The sequence below is a fragment of the Thamnophis sirtalis genome, unplaced genomic scaffold (assembly GCF_051295495.1).
Source record: "Thamnophis sirtalis isolate CommonGarterSnake01/CBP01778 unplaced genomic scaffold, rThaSir2_p1.2 scaffold_5, whole genome shotgun sequence".
Lineage (NCBI taxonomy): Eukaryota > Metazoa > Chordata > Lepidosauria > Squamata > Natricidae > Thamnophis > Thamnophis sirtalis.
The window spans coordinates 106,918,112-106,935,255 of record NW_028261385.1 but is presented as its reverse complement, the minus strand read 5'-3'; the positions used below and the strand labels follow the sequence as shown (position 1 = coordinate 106,935,255).

The 17,144-nt window shown below is 40.1% G+C and overlaps 2 protein-coding genes across 4 annotated transcripts; one reads left to right on the top strand and one right to left on the bottom strand.

The window, feature by feature from the left end:
• Nucleotides 1–473: 473 nt before the first annotated feature.
• Nucleotides 474–4,555, bottom strand: EMG1 (EMG1 N1-specific pseudouridine methyltransferase). The gene is made up of 6 exons (XM_014071785.2): nt 4,223–4,555; nt 3,606–3,707; nt 3,340–3,481; nt 2,137–2,195; nt 1,907–2,056; nt 474–703 (listed from the first exon to the last, which is right to left on the bottom strand). The coding sequence occupies exons 1-6, from the start codon at nt 4,355–4,357 to the stop codon at nt 590–592; spliced, it is 702 nt and encodes a 233-aa protein (XP_013927260.1). The 5' UTR covers nt 4,358–4,555; the 3' UTR covers nt 474–589.
• A 50-nt stretch (nt 4,556–4,605) lies between these two features.
• Nucleotides 4,606–15,377, top strand: PHB2 (prohibitin 2). 3 transcript variants are annotated; one of them, XM_087716457.1, is made up of 9 exons: nt 4,606–4,701; nt 5,267–5,399; nt 5,486–5,570; nt 6,062–6,141; nt 6,497–6,681; nt 9,152–9,281; nt 10,849–10,954; nt 11,157–11,232; nt 12,380–15,377. In XM_087716457.1, the coding sequence occupies exons 2-9, from the start codon at nt 5,273–5,275 to the stop codon at nt 12,458–12,460; spliced, it is 870 nt and encodes a 289-aa protein (XP_087572583.1). In that variant the 5' UTR covers nt 4,606–4,701; nt 5,267–5,272; the 3' UTR covers nt 12,461–15,377. The 3 variants fall into 3 exon arrangements, with proteins under 3 accessions (XP_087572583.1, XP_087572581.1, XP_087572584.1); XM_087716455.1 differs by having other exon boundaries at nt 4,636–4,701; nt 5,225–5,399; XM_087716458.1 differs by lacking the exon at nt 4,606–4,701 and adding an exon at nt 4,829–4,991.
• The last annotated feature ends 1,767 nt before the right edge of the window (nt 15,378–17,144 follow it).

Here is a 17,144-nt window from a genome sequence, read left to right as displayed (position 1 = left end):
TTATATGTGACTGTCATGGCAAAAGCATAGCAAATCACAAAGGAAAATTAGTCTCCTGGAAGTTTTGTATAATCCCAGAGGAACTTTTAAAGGGCGTAAAGAAATTGATAAACAAATAAGATGCTAAAAGTTAGGGCTTTGTGCCATATCAGTTTCATATTTATTTTTTGATTAAAATAATTTTGGTGAGAAAAAAAATGGGGTGGGGAGCCTGGTGGAAATATCAGCAACTATTGCAAACTATTAAGAACTGTGGTGGTGCAGTGGTTAGAATGCAGTATTGTAGGCGAACTCAGTGCCACTGTCAGGAGTTCAATACTGACCGGCTCAAGGTTGACTTTCCATCCTTTCAAGGTTGGTAAAATGAGGATTTTTTGTTGTGGGCAATATGCTGACTCTGTAAGACCTTTACAGAGGGTTGTGCACTATGAAGCGGTATATAAGTGCTATATACAAACAGTATTTACTACAAAAAAAGTAATTAAGGATGTATTTCCCATAAATAAGGGTACAGTACAGAACATTTACAACACAGAGCCTGTTAGACCAAAACATCATAGGTTACGAATCTATAAGCAAAACAGGAAGCTTATACCACTCCCCACATTTCTTCAAAGGCTGTGGTGATTTTAGCACACGTCAAAGCAGCAGAGAGTGGATAGTTGCTGATAGAGATGGTCTTTTCTGTGTAGTCAACATTAAGCTAAAGGAGAACAATGGCAGTTAGTCAAGTTTCTAAAGTATATAGGTCACATTGTTTAATATCTAGGTGACAATATAAGTAGACAAATGATCTAACTTTCTGGAAAACAGTTTTCTGTCTGTAACTCTCTGTAAATTGGTGCACTCCAAAAAAAATCAACTCCATGATTAGTTGCCATTAGCACTGTCCCACTAGTATTCCCATCCCTCTTTATAGAAATGTACTAAGTTTACAGCACACGTTCTTAAGACACTTAATCCAGTTCTATAACAAAGGACAATATAGGTCAGTGATGGCGAACATTTTTCTGCTCGGGTGCCAAAAGGACATGTGCATGCGCAATAGCATGTTTGTGCATGCCCACACCCATAATGCAATGCTCTCCCTCCAGCGCATGCATGCACAATCCCCCCCCCCCCGGTGCTACACACCCCCTGCATGCGCACAGAGGCCTCACTGAAGCCTCCGGATTTCCGGTAGCCACTTTGGGCCATTTTTCGCCCTCCCCAGGCTTCAGGAAAGCCTCCGGAGCCTGTGGATGGGGAAAAACGGGCCCTATGAGCCTACCCGAAGGAAGGGCCAAAATGGCCTCCCTCCGTCCTCTAGAAGGCCGAAAAAATCAGCTGGCCAGCACTGGAGCTGACATAGGGCAATGCCTCGTGTGCCCTCAGATATGACTCTGCATGCCAAATGTGGCACGTGTGCCATAGGTTCGCTATCACGCATATAGGTAGCCCTTGACTTAGACCAATTCATTTAGTGACTGTTCAAAGATACAAAAGCACTGAAAAATATAACATCATTTTTCATACTTACAACTGTTACAGCCTCCCCATAACCATTTATCAAAATTCAGATGCATGACAACTGACTCATATTTATGACAGTAGCTGTATCCTGAAGTCATGTTACCTTTTGCAACCTTCTGATAAGCAAAGTTAATGGAGAGGCCAAATCCAATTCAAAGCTGTGCTACTAACTTTAAAACTGCAGTGATTCACTTAACAAATGTGACAACAAAGATTGTAAAATGGGCAAAACTCACTCAACAAATGACTTGCTTAGCAACAGAAATTTTGGGGTCAATTGTGGTTGTAAATCAAGGGCTATCTGTATTACCTTTGCTGCCAGAACCTCAATTAAGATGGAGATGAGATGACTGGCTTGCAAATAAGAGAGTCTAAGAACATATACAGGCCTTACCGATCCATGAGCAAATGCTCCCACGATTATGGCTATAGGCTCTGAAGTAGGGACTAGGTCACGCATGTCTGTCACCTTGGGGGCTGAGAAAGAGGTGCCAATTTTTGTGCAGCCCACAGGGAGGTGATCTGTCACTGGGTTCTTTATCACCTACAGAAGAAAAGCTGGATTAAGTTGGTAATAGAAACATACCTAATTAATCTCCTCTAGAATCATAGTAGAATTATTACCTTTAATAGCTTTTGAGGGCCATCAGCAGCTCTGACACTAAACTTATGCAGCAGCTGAACTAAGGAGAGACCAAGAAACATTGAGAATACAGAAGCACATATGGTTAATTGCTTGCAACTATCCCATACAAGCAGTGGTTATCAGAATATTTTCTATTTCCACAAACTAATGCATAATTCCAGTGGTGGGTTCCGGATCCCATCGCAACCGTTACACTGCACATGGGGCCGGGTGTCCTAGTTGTGCACATGCGGTGCTCACGCATGCACACACCACCGCCCTACTGCATGCTGTGTGCACGTGCTCACTTGGCCCGGTCGCGTTATAAACAGCTATGGAATGCGTGTGTGCGGGCCAAACAAGCCACCGTACTGGTATGGTGGCTGCTACACCCGGCTACTATCGGTACGGCCATATGGGGCCGTACTGTCCGGAACCCACACTGCACAATTCACTACATATTAATTAAATATGACCTGACAGGGAAAGCTAATATCCATTTATCAGCCCCAGAAAAGTAAAGTGATTTAATAAAATTACTTTAAACCCAGATGATGGCTCTCTAGCCTCCCTATCAGACCAATTGACTGATAAAATGCAGAATCATACAGAAAGCCAGGTTGTCTACCCATTAAGAGATCGCATGGATTCACATTTGCAATGTAAAACACAACTGACTGTAAGACTCAGGACTATATATGGAGCTTTTGACCCTTTTAAAAATAGTGCCACATGGTAAAATGTTAATCACATAAATGTAAAATAGATGGAACATAATCATATCCATGTATTTAGTTCAATTATAATTACATGTAAACTACAATGAACTTTAACTTTTTATTGTTCAATCCCCAGGATAATTCCAACCCTTTGCTTGATCCTGTTTAAGATCCTACTTCTTGTACTAAATACAAAATATCTTATACTTCCACACTCAACAAAAATGCAAATATGTTCCAGAAACAGTACTGTAAAATCCATTGTTTTAGTATGTTACACTAAATGATGGACAGGTTATAAGATAACATTTCCAGGAGATATAACTATATAGACTACCCCATATAAACATTCTGCAAGACAGTGTGCACCTGTATCAGTAAAAGATCCCAAACTAGACTAGTTTAATAGTCAACAAAGATCCACAGACAAACATTGCTCAGTATACTTAATTCAGGGTGGTGTATCTTAGTTGCATTTCTTACCCATAAGACCACAAAAACGATCAAAGGTGCGAGGAATTCTTGTCTGTGGATTGACTTCAATAAGAACGTTTTTTTCTGTATGGATATATACTTGGAGAAGGCCAGCTCGATTCAAAGGACTATCCATGAGCATCAAGAGGCTCTAAATTAAAAAAAAATAGAATTATCAGCATTAGTTTCTTGCCTTTTCATTTATGTAACTTCCCAATTCCTATTTCAGAAACAGAGGTGGGCCATAAAACTGGACTTAAACCTGCATAGAATACCTGATGGGTGATGTCTGGTCGAACTCCTCCAGGGTCTCTGCCATTCCTCAGAAGCAAGGATTTATGCTTGTCACAATTAAGCAATTCATATGTTTTCCCAACCTTAAAGCAATAAAACAGTGCCAAATTAGGAAAAGCTCCCATCCATACTACAAGATAATTTTTTCTAGGTGGCTTCTGAACAGTCTGATTCTACACCATTGGTTCATGAGCAAGAGACATTTATGTTCTGTATCGCGCATCTTATGACACTCCATAAGTTGAATTTGTGGGAGGAAGTGGCAATTTTATTTCTCAATAGAATCTTTACTCTTAGTCTGACACAGTATTTTCAGAAACTAAGACCTCTGCATCCCATACTAAGTTATGACCCTAAATGCTGCCATCAGAATAGGATCTTTGTCCCGCGCACAGATTAAATTACCCAACGTATTTCAGGGAAAGGTGAAGCAGCCACTCCCGCCCAACCCGAAGCAGCTTTTGACTTCGGCGACTGCTTCAGAAGGGAAGTTTAAAGCCGCTTCGCCTCCCGGACCCTCCTCCGTACTTTTCTTCCCCGGGCTTCAAAGTTTGCCCAACACTCTCCCGGACAGCGGACAGCAGCGCCTACCCCGCACCTTGACGCTCTCCAGAGACGCCCCCTCCAGGATCACCACCAGCCGCCTCTTCCCGGCCCGGCGGGGATCAAACCCCTCGCCGTCCGCAGAGCCTCCCTCCGCATGGGGACGCTTCCTCGCGGGGCTCGCCGCCATCTTTAAAGAGGCGACCTCGCGCCTTTCTCCACGGGCTCAGCGGCTTCCTCTTCCAGGGTCAGCCACTTCCTGTTCCCCAACTGTCTTTTCGCTTCAAGGCGCTCGAGCAGCCCCGTATGGAAACCAAGCCCCGCGTTTCCAGAGGGCCGAGGCCGCAAATGAACAAACGCCACTAGGCTTCCGGGGTTCGAAGGACATTAGCTGCCTCGGGGCGCTCGAAGGCCACGCTTGCGCCAGGGAAAAACCCCTTCCGGCCGCGGCCGCCTGCCCCGGAAGTGCTTTTTCGGAGCCCGCCGTTTCCTGTGTCCTTCTCTCCGGCGCGGCGGCGTGACTGGCGAACGAGGGTGAGGGTTGGTTGTCCTCGGAGGCGGCTGCCGCGAGGTTTTCTGAGTGGAGCAACTGGAGCGTTTTTAGAGCCTGCTGCTCCGAGGATAAATTCTCTTTAGTGAAAGGGCCGCAGGCATGTCGGGGAAGGGAGCGGCTGATTGATTCGGTGCTTTAATAATGAGACCGTTCAGACAAGGGGCGGGCTGCGGAATGGGGGGATTTTATTCATGATTTAACTGCTGTACTGAACGAAGTCAGTGGGGGCTGAATTCGTCTGCATTACCCCGGGGTGCAACTTCTGCACGAGGTGATGTTTCTTAATGAAAACTTAACTTTTGCTTCCTAGCGTTAAGAAGAGCTGCTTTATCATAACACACAAAAAAAACCACACACACACACACACAACCTTTATGGTTAGCATTGCTCGTGTTGATGTGGTTCTCAGTGCAGAATTCTTTATCCCGAGATAATTGCATACCTAAAATACTTTAAGCACACCAGTCCACTTCTTCTCCAAACTTAATCAGATTAATTTTGCAGAATTGTGTAATTGTATAATAGTGAACCTGCCTCCATAATAAGGTTGCCATGGCTCAGAGCCTGAAGGACTTTGCTGGCCGCCTGCCTACTGGCCCGCGTGGGATGAGCACCGCTTTAAAGTTGCTCTTGGGTGCTGGAGCTGCAGCCTATGGAATCCGTGAGTCTGTCTTTACAGGTAAGGTAAATTTTATTCTAATTCTTTAACCTCTTTCTTTTGTTCAACTGTTGATGATAACACCAGAATGCTTTTGATTTCTGCAGTGGAAGGGGGTCAAAGAGCAATATTCTTCAACCGCATTGGTGGAGTTCAGCAGGATACAATTCTTTCAGAGGGACTTCATTTCAGGTACTCATCTAGGGCAGGGGTGTCAAACTCACATCGTCATGGCGGTGTCACATGATGTATTGAGACTTTCCCTCCTTCACTAAACGGGGTGTGTGGGCATGGCCAACACAAGACGTATCTAGCACGCAGGCCAGGAGTTTGACAACCCCGGTCTAGGGGATTGGGTGGTGTAGTAGGAAAAAAAAAAGTATTTAATGGAATTTCAAACCAATATTATTGTCATACCAACGTTTCCAAATATATCCTCTTTCCCCCAAATTTAATTTGACATTACTTTAGCTTGGCAAGATATTTTTTAAGTTTCCCTGAAGAAAACCCTCACATTGATATAATTTCTGTTTTTGTTAAAATAGTGCTCTTAAAATCTTCAGAATTTTTTTTCATTAAAGTGTAAGGTGTAAGTTATGTGGTAATATTTATATCTCCAAGTAAGAGGCATAGGATTTTTTTTTTACATCTCATTCAGTTATAATCATTGCTAATCTCCATAGAATTCCTTGGTTCCAGTATCCAATAATTTATGATATTCGAGCCCGGCCCCGCAAAATTTCTTCACCAACAGGGTCCAAAGGTAAGAATACAATTGTTACTTCCTAAGTAGTCAGGAGTATGTATGTAGATGTTTCTCTATCTTTAGTCTTTATAACAATGCTTCAGTGAAGCTTGTACCAAGGATGATGTCACAGAATCAATGAAATCTATGAGTGGTGCATTGTGGGGTTTCTGCTTCCATAATTTTGAGTTTTGCATTTTGACATCCTTCTGTTTGTACTTCATGGAAGAGCATACAATTCTCTGGGCATAATGTAAATTAAGGACCTCAGAATACCTGATTCTGGGTGATGTAATTGGATATATATAATCAGACTTGAAAAATAAAATAGAATGCACTCTAGAGATTGTGGTTGACTTTATTTCTTCTCTAGATCTGCAGATGGTGAATATTTCCTTGCGTGTTCTATCAAGACCCAATGCTGCAGAATTGCCCAGCTTATATCAGCGACTTGGACTAGACTATGAAGAACGGGTTCTTCCTTCCATTGTGAATGAAGTACTCAAAAGTGTGGTAGCAAAGTTTAATGCGTCACAGCTCATTACCCAACGAGCTCAGGTTTGTCCTTTTCTGATACGAGACCTGTCTTCCTGCACTTAATCCTACTTTTCACCTACTTTGCAGATGATTTATGTATTAAACAATTATTTAGGGAACAAATGAGATCTTTTGCAAGTTTCCTTTAGACAAGAAGTTTAGTGAGATTTATTCTAACTTGGTAGCAGATGTGCACAGACGAATAGTGCAATGTGACTGCAAAAATAGCAAATGTAGTTTTAAAATATTTTTATTCTGCTTTGTTCAGATCCTGCATTAATTATTAAGCCCACAAGTTTTCATTTTATTCAAAACAAGGTTAAAATACAAAATACAGAACTAAAATAAATAAAACCAGAAGGACAAAAAAAACCACAAAACACAAAAGAATCAAAGTATTAAAAAGGGGCCTCAAAAAGACACACATTGTACACACATTGGCCCCTCTAGTTGAATACTGATAAATATATTACTATAACATTTCCTACCCCTTGCAAAACAAACCCCCCAAAAAATGTTTAAACTACTAAATCTATTTGCAACTTCTTGACCTGTTTTCATGAAGTTATATTAATGACCAAGTAGTTAACAGAAAAAAACAATATTAGTAAAATAATAAAAGTTTCAAAGCTCTCTGTTAACAGGCTATTATTGCAATCGACTTGTAAAGAACTTATCATGGCATCTATCCCAATTCATCCCAAAAGTTATAAAGAAATCCTCCTGGAACAAATATCCTATGTTTGTTTCTTAATATCCTCTCTAGTCAATTGTTGTTTAATTAAAAATAGTAAATTCAGTCTCCAAAATAGGTCTTATCTTTTAATCCAAGTGCAAGAAGAAGTAATTGCCAATGAACTGTAATAAATCCATCCAGTCTTCCTCAGACTTTGTAGGAATCTATCTCCTTTGAAGTCAAAGCCAAGTTGAAAGAATTTGCAGACTTAAACTTCAAAGCAGCAGATAAAATCCACTTGGCTGGTTCTCTAGCTATGGAATTCTCTCTTTGATCTGGAACTGGATCAAAGTCCTTTTGTGTATTTTCAGATAAAGCTTTAGATCAGTGTTTCTCAACCTTGGCAACTTGAAGATGTCCGGACTTCAACTCCCAGAATTCCCCAGCCAGCATTCGCTGGCTGGGGAATTCTGGGAGTTGAAGTCCGGACATCTTCAAATTGCCAAGGTTGAGAAACACTGCTTTAGATATTAATATTCTTTTAACAATTATAAAAATTTGTCATGTTTTCGAGAGGAATCCAGCTAGGAGCTTCACATCTCCCCATCCTGTTTTCTTAGGTTTTAGAAATTGTTCAGCCATCTTAATCTTTGAAACTTAGCCAAGGAACAAGTATGTTTGCCTTTATATTTCAATCCAAGATTATAAGAAAAATTCAGTGGAAATAAAACTCCAGGTGCTTTGCAAATTCACAAAATACAGAAACCAGTGGTGAGAGTCTGAGAACTCTTCAACCCCCAGCTAAACGTGGTGTTTTCCATATGGAAGGGACAGAAGTTATCCAAGAACAACATATATCTAAAGAAAAGAGAGAGAAAAAGCAATTAAGAGTTCATCAAGGGGTTGAAATAAATCAACACCCAACCGTTAATCAACGTTTAAAAGAATAAATAAAATAAAACAAGTCAAAAAGTGAAAGTTAATGTTCCAGTGTGGTTACAAAACGAAGCTGCTTGAAAAGAAGATGGATACACCCAATGACTTTTTGATCGCTTCCAGGGGGAATTAAAATCTTCAAGATCCTCCTTGCCCATTGAGTCAACTATCGTTCAAAAGTTTTCTTGGCTCACTTCTAAGTGCTCCTGTTCAAAATCAGGGAGCAGTACTGCCAAAGAATAACTTTAGCAGTGAAATTAGCACATCATCGGTAAGAGAAAAAAGGAACTTACTATGCAGCAGTCATCTTGAAAAGCCAGCATTAAGCCAAGTTATTTAAGAATTATGGCCATCGATTTAGAAAAACTTATTCTTAAGGTAAGAATTTACAAAACAAATAAGGTCAGAAAAAGGCAATGAGGACCAGTGGGTAATTAGAAACAAGGTATTATAAAAAGACTGAAATGATATCTAACATTTAGTCTTTAAAAGAGAAAAGTGAAAGGGATATGATAGCACCTTTCTGATATCTGAAAAGCTGACATTGAGAAAAAAACACTTTAAAGGACAGTTCTGGTTTATGGCTTTAAGTTTATTTATTAGATTTAAATGTTGTCCATCCCACTATCCAAAATTAGAGGAAGGTATATTTAAATATCAAATGATAAGAGCAATTTAACAGTAGAATCAAATCAGACAGGTGATGGAATCCTCTTGCTGAGATGTGTTGGAGCATGAGGGTATAGCTTCTACCAAAGGGATAGTACAAGGATTTAAATGGCTACTTCAGCAACATGATTCTATGACTTTTATGATTTTGTGACTTTTTCTGGGCAAAGGGAAATTCCTTGAGCAAGAACTATAGGTTTATTTTTTCAGGTATCTTTGCTTATTCGACGGGACCTGACAGAGCGAGCAAAGGATTTTAGCCTTATATTGGATGATGTAGCTATCACAGAATTGAGTTTTAGCCGAGAATACACAGCAGCAGTTGAAGCCAAGCAAGTAGGTGAGTTGGTGCTTAAGTTAAAGGAAACTCTAACAGCTGGAGAAACCAGAAAAAAGAAGACTGGGTTTGAAAATAAGGTCATGTTAGCAAAGGGCTGCGGGGAAAAACATTCCTGAAAAATTCTTTCAACACATGAGAGGCAGGTGGGCAGCTGCTCAAAATATTGGTAAGTTCTGTACTAACCAATTCTCCTGTTGCGATCCAGAATAGGATGTATGCAGTCCACCTTGAGTTTCTGAGTGCACAGATGCACACAGATGTAACAGGAGAGAACAGAAATGCACAAAAGTATATTTATGTAGCATACTACTTTGTTATATAGGAACAGACACCACCTATGGGTTACTGCTGGTAAGAAGATTGACCAGAACACTAGAAGGCACACTCAACATCATTTTTAATTGCCTGTTTTTCTGAAGGAGGGCTGTTTATTCCATGATTCACATACATCTTATTGAAGCTTCGGATGAGAATCCTTTCAGACAGGTTTTGCTGCAAGCCTGGGTGGTCATTTGAACCATTTGCTTTTACAGTTGCCACAGACTGTAGCACAAGCCACCTATATTATGTCAACTCCTGTCTTTGGTCCTTTTGTCTTTTGCTTTCTGTGGCAGACATACTTTCCCCCTCTGTCCTCAATTCCTGCTCTTCCTGTCTGCTGAATTGGATTCCAGATTATCCACAGAAGACCATCTGTGGTTTAATCTCAGATCACTCAGCGGTTGGGTTTTTTCCATTTTGTTTAATAAGAAATCAATTTAACTTGAAGATGAGCTAGAGTGAAATATTGAGACCATTACATTAATTGAATTTACTTCCCACATAATTTTATAAGAGACGGGGTGTAAGTGTAAATCAGTTAATTTTAAAGTTGAATATTCTAAAAGTATTTTTTAAAGTGAGATCAGTTTAATGCGAGTCATACTGTAATTTGATGAAAGCAATTGGAAGAATTGAATAACTATTTAAATGGTTTGGTTCTTGTTTTAAATTGAGATTCTATAAATGGTCAATCTCACTATCTTTTATTATGCTTGATTGCACAGCAAGATGTTTAGACTGAATTTGGTATTTTTATTCACCTATCTGTGTTTTCTTTTTTGTAGTATTATTAGTTCAGTATTTTCATATAAATATTTGGGGGTTGATGAAAATCTAAAACTTTATGAAGCCGTTGAAGAGTTTGGGGAGACCTGTTTCAAATAAAGAATAAATATTTATGTATTTATTGTAATATGTAATCCATTGTAATACTAGCTGGGTGACATTGTGGCTGTCGCTGACTGTCAGTCTAATTTACCTCACAGGATTGTGAGGAAAATAGGAATATTAGATAAATTCACTGGCGGGAGTTGTTTATAAAAATAATAAAGGCAGAATATAAAATTAAAGACTATCTAAAAAGCTAGAGATTTACATTTGGCTTTCCAAGCTGAAAAGTCCAGTAATTTATTTGTGACTGAATCTATAATAAATACCATAAGTAATTAGCAACATTTGGCATTTCCACATGTGTATTACATGACTTTGGTTCTTGCCAAGATGCTAATTTTTCTCTGTATTCTAGCCCAACAGGAGGCTCAGAGAGCACAATTCCTTGTGGAAAAAGCAAAGCAAGAACAAAGGCAGAAGATTGTTCAGGCTGAAGGTGAAGCCACAGCTGCTAAAATGATATCCTTGCTTTGATGTGAGAGGGAAAGATTGCTATAGGTTTCAGGCACTTTGGATGCAGCAGTAGAATGCAAGAGCACGCTAATCTTCACATAGCGTGGTTTCAGGTAAAGTGATGGAGCTTAAACATAGCTGAGGGGGTGGCAAAAGAGGGGCCTGAGTTCAAAACTTTTAAGAAATGTAACCTTAACTGATTACTCAAATTGGAGAAGCCCTCAGCAAGAACCCAGGTTACATCAAGCTGCGCAAGATCCGTGCTGCCCAGAATATCTCCAAAACGGTGAGTATTAGACTAGTGGATTTGCTTTTATGTATGTATGTATGTATGTATACACACACCAGTGGTGTGTGGCAGGCGGTACGCCCCGGTACAGGCATACCAGAGCCTGCCCGGAGCACCAGGTACTGTTCCGGTACAGTGCTCCGGAGGGCTCCCCCCGAGCTCCTTACCTGTTCTTTAAAGTCTTCAGTGCTTACGTGCACACGCAAGCCGCATACAGCACCTGTGTGATGCTCCGCCAAGCAGCTGGAGCGTCGCAGAGGCCTCGCTGGTAGGTATGATGCATGTGCGCGCCACGCACATCCATGTAGGCAACACTGGGCCCGTTCTAACTGTACCGGTTGGAACGGGATCCGGAACCCACCACTCACACACACACACACACACACACACACACACGTCCACCCTCAGCTGCTGCTTTTGCATTGTACCAGGCCAAGTGATGAATCCAAGGCGAATATGATATGCTTCTCCTGATGTTCATTTTTGCCATCAGAGCCTGCTGATCTCCCCATCTTAGCAAGAACCAAGAAGACTTTGACTCTTGTTGTGAGAGCAGGCTGACATCATTTCAGTGGGCTATATCCAGTCGTGGTCACTTGCAGAACATGTGTCACACACTAGGAAAAGCCTCACAGCAGGAACAAAAACAGATGGAGAAGCAGAATGAATTTGGGCATTTGGAGTACTGATGGACCTGGATCTATCTGAAATTTGTGACAGGAAACAAATTAAAATTCCACGCCCATTGTCTGTTCTGGGATCTGATCAAACAGAGCCCATACTGAGGACATCAAAAGAATTAATTTCAAAAGGGAAGAGATAATTTTGTCGTAGCATGCTTCTATGGAGATCTTGCTTTTTTTCTTGTGCATGGTGACTCATAGTTTAGTTGCTATTACATCAGTCTTTCCCAATCCACTCCATTCTGGATACACTACACTTCAGTATGTTCCTGCACCGTGCTTGAAGGGGATCATGGGAATTAAAACTGCAAATCCCTGGGGGGGAGGATGAAATTAGGGTAGGATCCTCTAAATATTGAAAGAAACTTCTGTGCTTAGGTATGTTTCTGCCAGCCCCCCTCCCCCCCAATGTATTTCAGGATCTTTGCTAACTGTCTTTTTTATCCACTGAACTTTTACAGATTGCATCGTCTCAAAACCGTGTGTATCTTACAGCTGACAATTTAGTGCTTAATCTACAGGATGAAGGTTTTACAAGGTGAGTGGCTTGTGAATATCCAAGTAGTTGATCTACAGACTTTTCCCCAGTGATGAGTTGTAGTTTAAGATTATTTAGAAAAAGTTAAGAAGACTGCAGTTCCTCTGGAAAAGTGGTGGGATGGGGACTAGGAAGCTGTTTATTTTATGGTGCTTGTTTGAAGAAGAGCAAAGAGCAAATAATATATCTTGCTCTCTGCATGTAGCATAAGGGAGATTCAGTTCCCAAAACATGTCATAACACGGAGGTGCAGCAGGCATTGTACATTTTTCTAATCCTTTTTTTTCCTCTGTCCTCTCTCTTCTGGTGCTACTATGTGTTGATCTGGATCCAGAGGAAGGTAAGACACAACATTATTTCATACATTCTTTAATTTGAGAAAATGACTTGAAGTTATTTCTGATTCATTTGGTAACGCTACGTGATATATTTATAAAAGCTGTAGGCGGTAGATATTGCAGCATCTGCTGTTTGGAATACACAGTCCCACTCTTGTGAAAGTGAAAAAGAAGTTCTTGTTCTGAGAAGGCATCAACTGAAATGGTGCTTTTTTCCTCTGATGTCTTTATGTGTGTCCATACACAACTAATTAAACCTTAATTAGTTAAGTCTTGAGGAATTATCTTCCTAGATTTTGAGAGATGTAAAACAGAACTATGGCAAATATGGAGTCATTTAGAGTACTGGGAATTATAGTGGTGAGGAGAGAAGTCCACAGAAAGTATGACATGGGATTGGCTTCTCTTGATCAGTATGTCTGTATAGCTGTTTGATGAGATTTTACAGTTTAGAAAAAGAACCTACATAAGAATAAGTTTGGGCTCTTTGTAGATTGTGGAACCTTGTTAGGTTAAACTCCCCTTGTGCATGAACAGTCTCTCACAGGTGCTCGATTCTAGCTTTTATAGGCAACCACAGGGCCTGTGAATTTAATAAGAGTTGTCTAGATGGGTTTTGCTTAGTTTTTTCCCACCCAGGCAGGCTATTTTTCTAATCCCAACTTTTGATTCTCCCTTGAGAAAGTCACTTTATGAAAAAATGTTAAGGTCCACATGCTTTTTTATTTCTACGGAGAAATCTTGAACCAACAAATACTGGAGTCAAGAGGAGATGAAGCCTCCACTCTTCCTTTTTCTTCTGCTGAAAATAGAAAGTGCTTTTCAGCTGAAACTGGATGGAAAGTTGCTCTGTGTCCAGCTTGACCAAGCACTCCATCCAGGGTACAAAAATGTCATTGTTATCTCCAAAGTACAATACATTTGTGAATTCAAAGCTTTCTTTTCTCCAGCCTAATATTATTACAAAGTTATTGTACTTGCTTTCAAACTGTAGAAAGTGAAATGCCAAAATGAACAAACTAGATATAGCTTCCCAGAACATCTATGACAGCAACCTTTAGCTGGTGATCCAGTTCTGTTAATAGTTTCTTAGCATCTAGATGTTCATAAAAGTACAGAAGAAGGACCCATAGTTTGGCATCTTCATATGAATTGAGCAGATCTCAACATTTATCTTAAAAAAGATACGTAGTTTAGAATGTAGTTTGAAATGTTATGTGCCCGTACTATATTTAAGAAGAATCTTTTATATAAAACATGTATTCATTAATATAGTAAGCTGCTACCTTTATGTTTCATTTGGGGTTTTCTTTCTTTTTAATAGCGTTTAATGATTTATAAACCACCCAGATTTGTTAAAAGTCAAGTTGCATATAACATTGCTAATGATGATGCAATGATTATGACATTAGGACAAAATGTTGAAAAAATTGGAAGGAATATGTTCAAGAACAGCTTGTTATAGTCTTCCATAAATGAAATTAAAAAAAAAGAAAAGGAAGGTTTTCTAGTGGTTCCATTCTTAGCATTTTCCATTTAAATGACTATGAGTCAGTCAGGCAAGGTTAGGTTAGAAAAGGATTCTGAGTAAATTTCTCAGACATTGGACATCATTGTCTTTCTTCCCTTAATGAAACCAGTTACCCAAAGTTATGAGTTAATTTACCTTTACTCCCATCATGGAGCAGGCTGAAGAAAAATAGAAAAAATACAGAATTTCTATATCTAAACAACAATTACAAAATGTTATAGAAATTAAACAACAGCGTAGGACAAATATGCTTTTCTGTCTCAAAGAATTAATCCACCAAATTACATATATATGTTTAAATCCTTAATTACTCTTGTTCTGTGTTAATCATAAAAATTAAGGCTTGATTTCATGCTTGGTCTCCAAGCCCATATTGTGGTACATTTCTCACAGTTCTTTGTTATGTCTTTGTTTCTCTTCCAGCGACAGTCTTCTCATCAAACAAAAATAATGAACAAGTAATTCAAGTAATGAAACATTGATTGCCTCCTTGAACCATGCAGATGACTGACAGAATGAGAATTCTGGGCTTTTGGATACTGTACCTTTGAGGCCCATAAATATTCTCTTGGGATTTCTTTTTAGTTGTCATCCTCACCCTTGTCAACTTCCCAACTCATCCTTCCCTGAAGGACCTTTTCTAGCTAATATGGCCCCATTTTTCTGAGAATATCAACAATAGGAATCGGCATTATTGAATGGCGTTCCCTTAGATACTTAATCCCATCCTGATGGATCAGATGTTTAGATGGGAGAAACAAAGAGGGTTGCGTTTTGCAATTTTCTCTTATCCAGGCTGATTTTTTTAAGTAGATCAAATTGTTGCTGTTAAGTTTCTGATGGGTCTGTGTCATGCCTTATATATAAAAAATCCCTGGCTCTTCCATTTTTCATTTCTGACTTACTTTTCCATTCCTTGTTCCCTATTGAACATCTCATCTCAGGAATAGATGGGTCACAGGACTTTTGCAAGTGCTGTGATACTTCATCTATGTAACTTCGGTTGCCTTGTGATTCACATCTTTATCAAATAAAATCAGGTCCAAAATTCATTCTGATACTGCTATGTTTGTTTTCTTTTTTAAGGGATGGATTTCTTTCACCAGACAGTACTTACACAAAAGGAGAAAAATTATCCATTTGAATACTTTTAAAGATCAGTTCACAGTAACATCTACTTGTGTTAAAGCATGTGTGTAGTTGTGAGAAAATGGAGAGCAGGTTGCAGTGTGTTGCTGTAGTTCTCAGTAGAGACGGGGTTTTTCCCCATCTTCTTTCAAGAGTAGTTGAATTTTCCGTTTTCCATATCAGCTTTTGACCTATTCTATTTGGAGGTGCTTTGCCATTGCCTTTTTCCTAGGGTGGAGAGAAAGAGACTAGCCCATAGCCACACAGTTAGCTTGGGTGGGGGGGGGGGGCGCACTAAGGACGAGTTCTCAATTTCAAACCTGCCTTTAACCACCAACTGGTTCTTGAATGATGCTTGACCAAACTGCATAACCATACCACCCACTGACATGAAGCCGATAAATCATGTTTCACAAGCTACCACAGACTTGATTAAAAATCTGCTATATGCAATAACAAAGTATTGGCCAGAAGGGGGTTGAATGTCTGGTTAACTTTTCTTTTGCTATTATCTTGAGGAGAATTCTTCAGATTAAGAGAAAATCTTATTTGCTGGCAGACAGTTTCAGAGTTTTTATTTTAAAATAAGTACATTATTTTCTCTCTATGAAAACACTACATAAATATCTACCAGTGTCTATGAAAAGGAATAATCTAATGTGGTAATTTGGCCTGTTGAGCACATTTAGGATTTTTAAAGCATTTGAAGGATACTCTCACAAAATGGCTGCTATAAGAAGATGCCCTAGCACAAAATGGCTGGAATAATAAACATGAAAAGTCAGAACAACTATTCTATCGGAAGGCAACTTGAATTGCATTCTGTTGTCCCCAGGAAGTTCTATGTTACCATCTGCCCCCGCCCCCTAAAGGTGGACATGTTTTCTATATCCATATCTGCAAAGTTTTATGCAAGGCCTAGAGAATTTCTTGTAAATAAAAATACTGGCAGATGCTTTGCCAGATCCCAAACCTGCCTGGATTGTCAGTGCAGTGTCAACAGAATCTAAGTTGAAGGAGCTAGAAGATAAATGAGAAATATTTCCACCTCACTTACACCTGTTGGCATCGGGTGGATTTCAGCTGGGACGGCTGTACCGGATGGTGAAATTTAGCGTACCTTCCCGTACCCATTGGTCAGGAGGCCCTGTACTGGAACGCTCCCTCCCCTCATTCATTTTTTCACTCGCCCCACCCATCCTCACCATGCTGCCGAAAAGTTCTCAGAAGAACTAGAAGAAGAAAGAACTGGTGAGTGGCTGTGGGGGAGAGGATGTTGGGGAAGAGGGAAGAGGCAGAGGGGCTGCTAGAGGAGTGCATGTGCACAGGCTGTGGGTTTTAAAAACGTCTGAGTGAATCCAGAAAGAGGGAAGAGGCAGAGGGGATGGAAGTGTGTGTGCTGTGCACAGGCTGTGGGTTTTAAAAATGCTTTGTGTGTGCACAGGCTGTGAGTTTTTAAAATGTCTGAGTGAATCCAAAAAGGGAAGAGGCACAGGGGATGGAAGTGTGCTGTGCACAGGCTGTGGGTTTTAAAAATGCCTTGTGTGTGCACAGTCTGAGTTTTTAAAATGAGTGAATCCAGGAAGAGGGAAGCGGCAGAGGGGCTGGAAGTGTGTGTTGTGCACAGGCTGTGATTTTTTAAAACTTCGAGTAATCTGGGAAGAGGCAGAGGGGCTGGAGGTGTTTGTGTA

What these genes read in the sequence shown, in the direction of transcription:
- EMG1 (XM_014071785.2), bottom strand. Translation starts at nt 4,357, where the DNA reads ATGGCGGCGAGCCCCGCGAGGAAGCGTCCCCATGCGGAGGGAGGCTCT. An exon ending in CGTCTCTGGAGAGCGTCAAG is followed by an intron (nt 3,708 to 4,222) that starts GTGCGGGGTAGG and finishes TATTGCTTTAAG; the next exon opens with GTTGGGAAAACATATGAATT. An exon ending in TCGTTTTTGTGGTCTTATGG is followed by an intron (nt 2,196 to 3,339) that starts GTAAGAAATGCA and finishes GTCTCTCCTTAG; the next exon opens with TTCAGCTGCTGCATAAGTTT.
- PHB2 (XM_087716457.1), top strand. Translation starts at nt 5,273, where the DNA reads ATGGCTCAGAGCCTGAAGGACTTTGCTGGCCGCCTGCCTACTGGCCCG. An exon ending in CCGTGAGTCTGTCTTTACAG is followed by an intron (nt 5,400 to 5,485) that starts GTAAGGTAAATT and finishes TGATTTCTGCAG; the next exon opens with TGGAAGGGGGTCAAAGAGCA. An exon ending in TTCACCAACAGGGTCCAAAG is followed by an intron (nt 6,142 to 6,496) that starts GTAAGAATACAA and finishes TTTCTTCTCTAG; the next exon opens with ATCTGCAGATGGTGAATATT.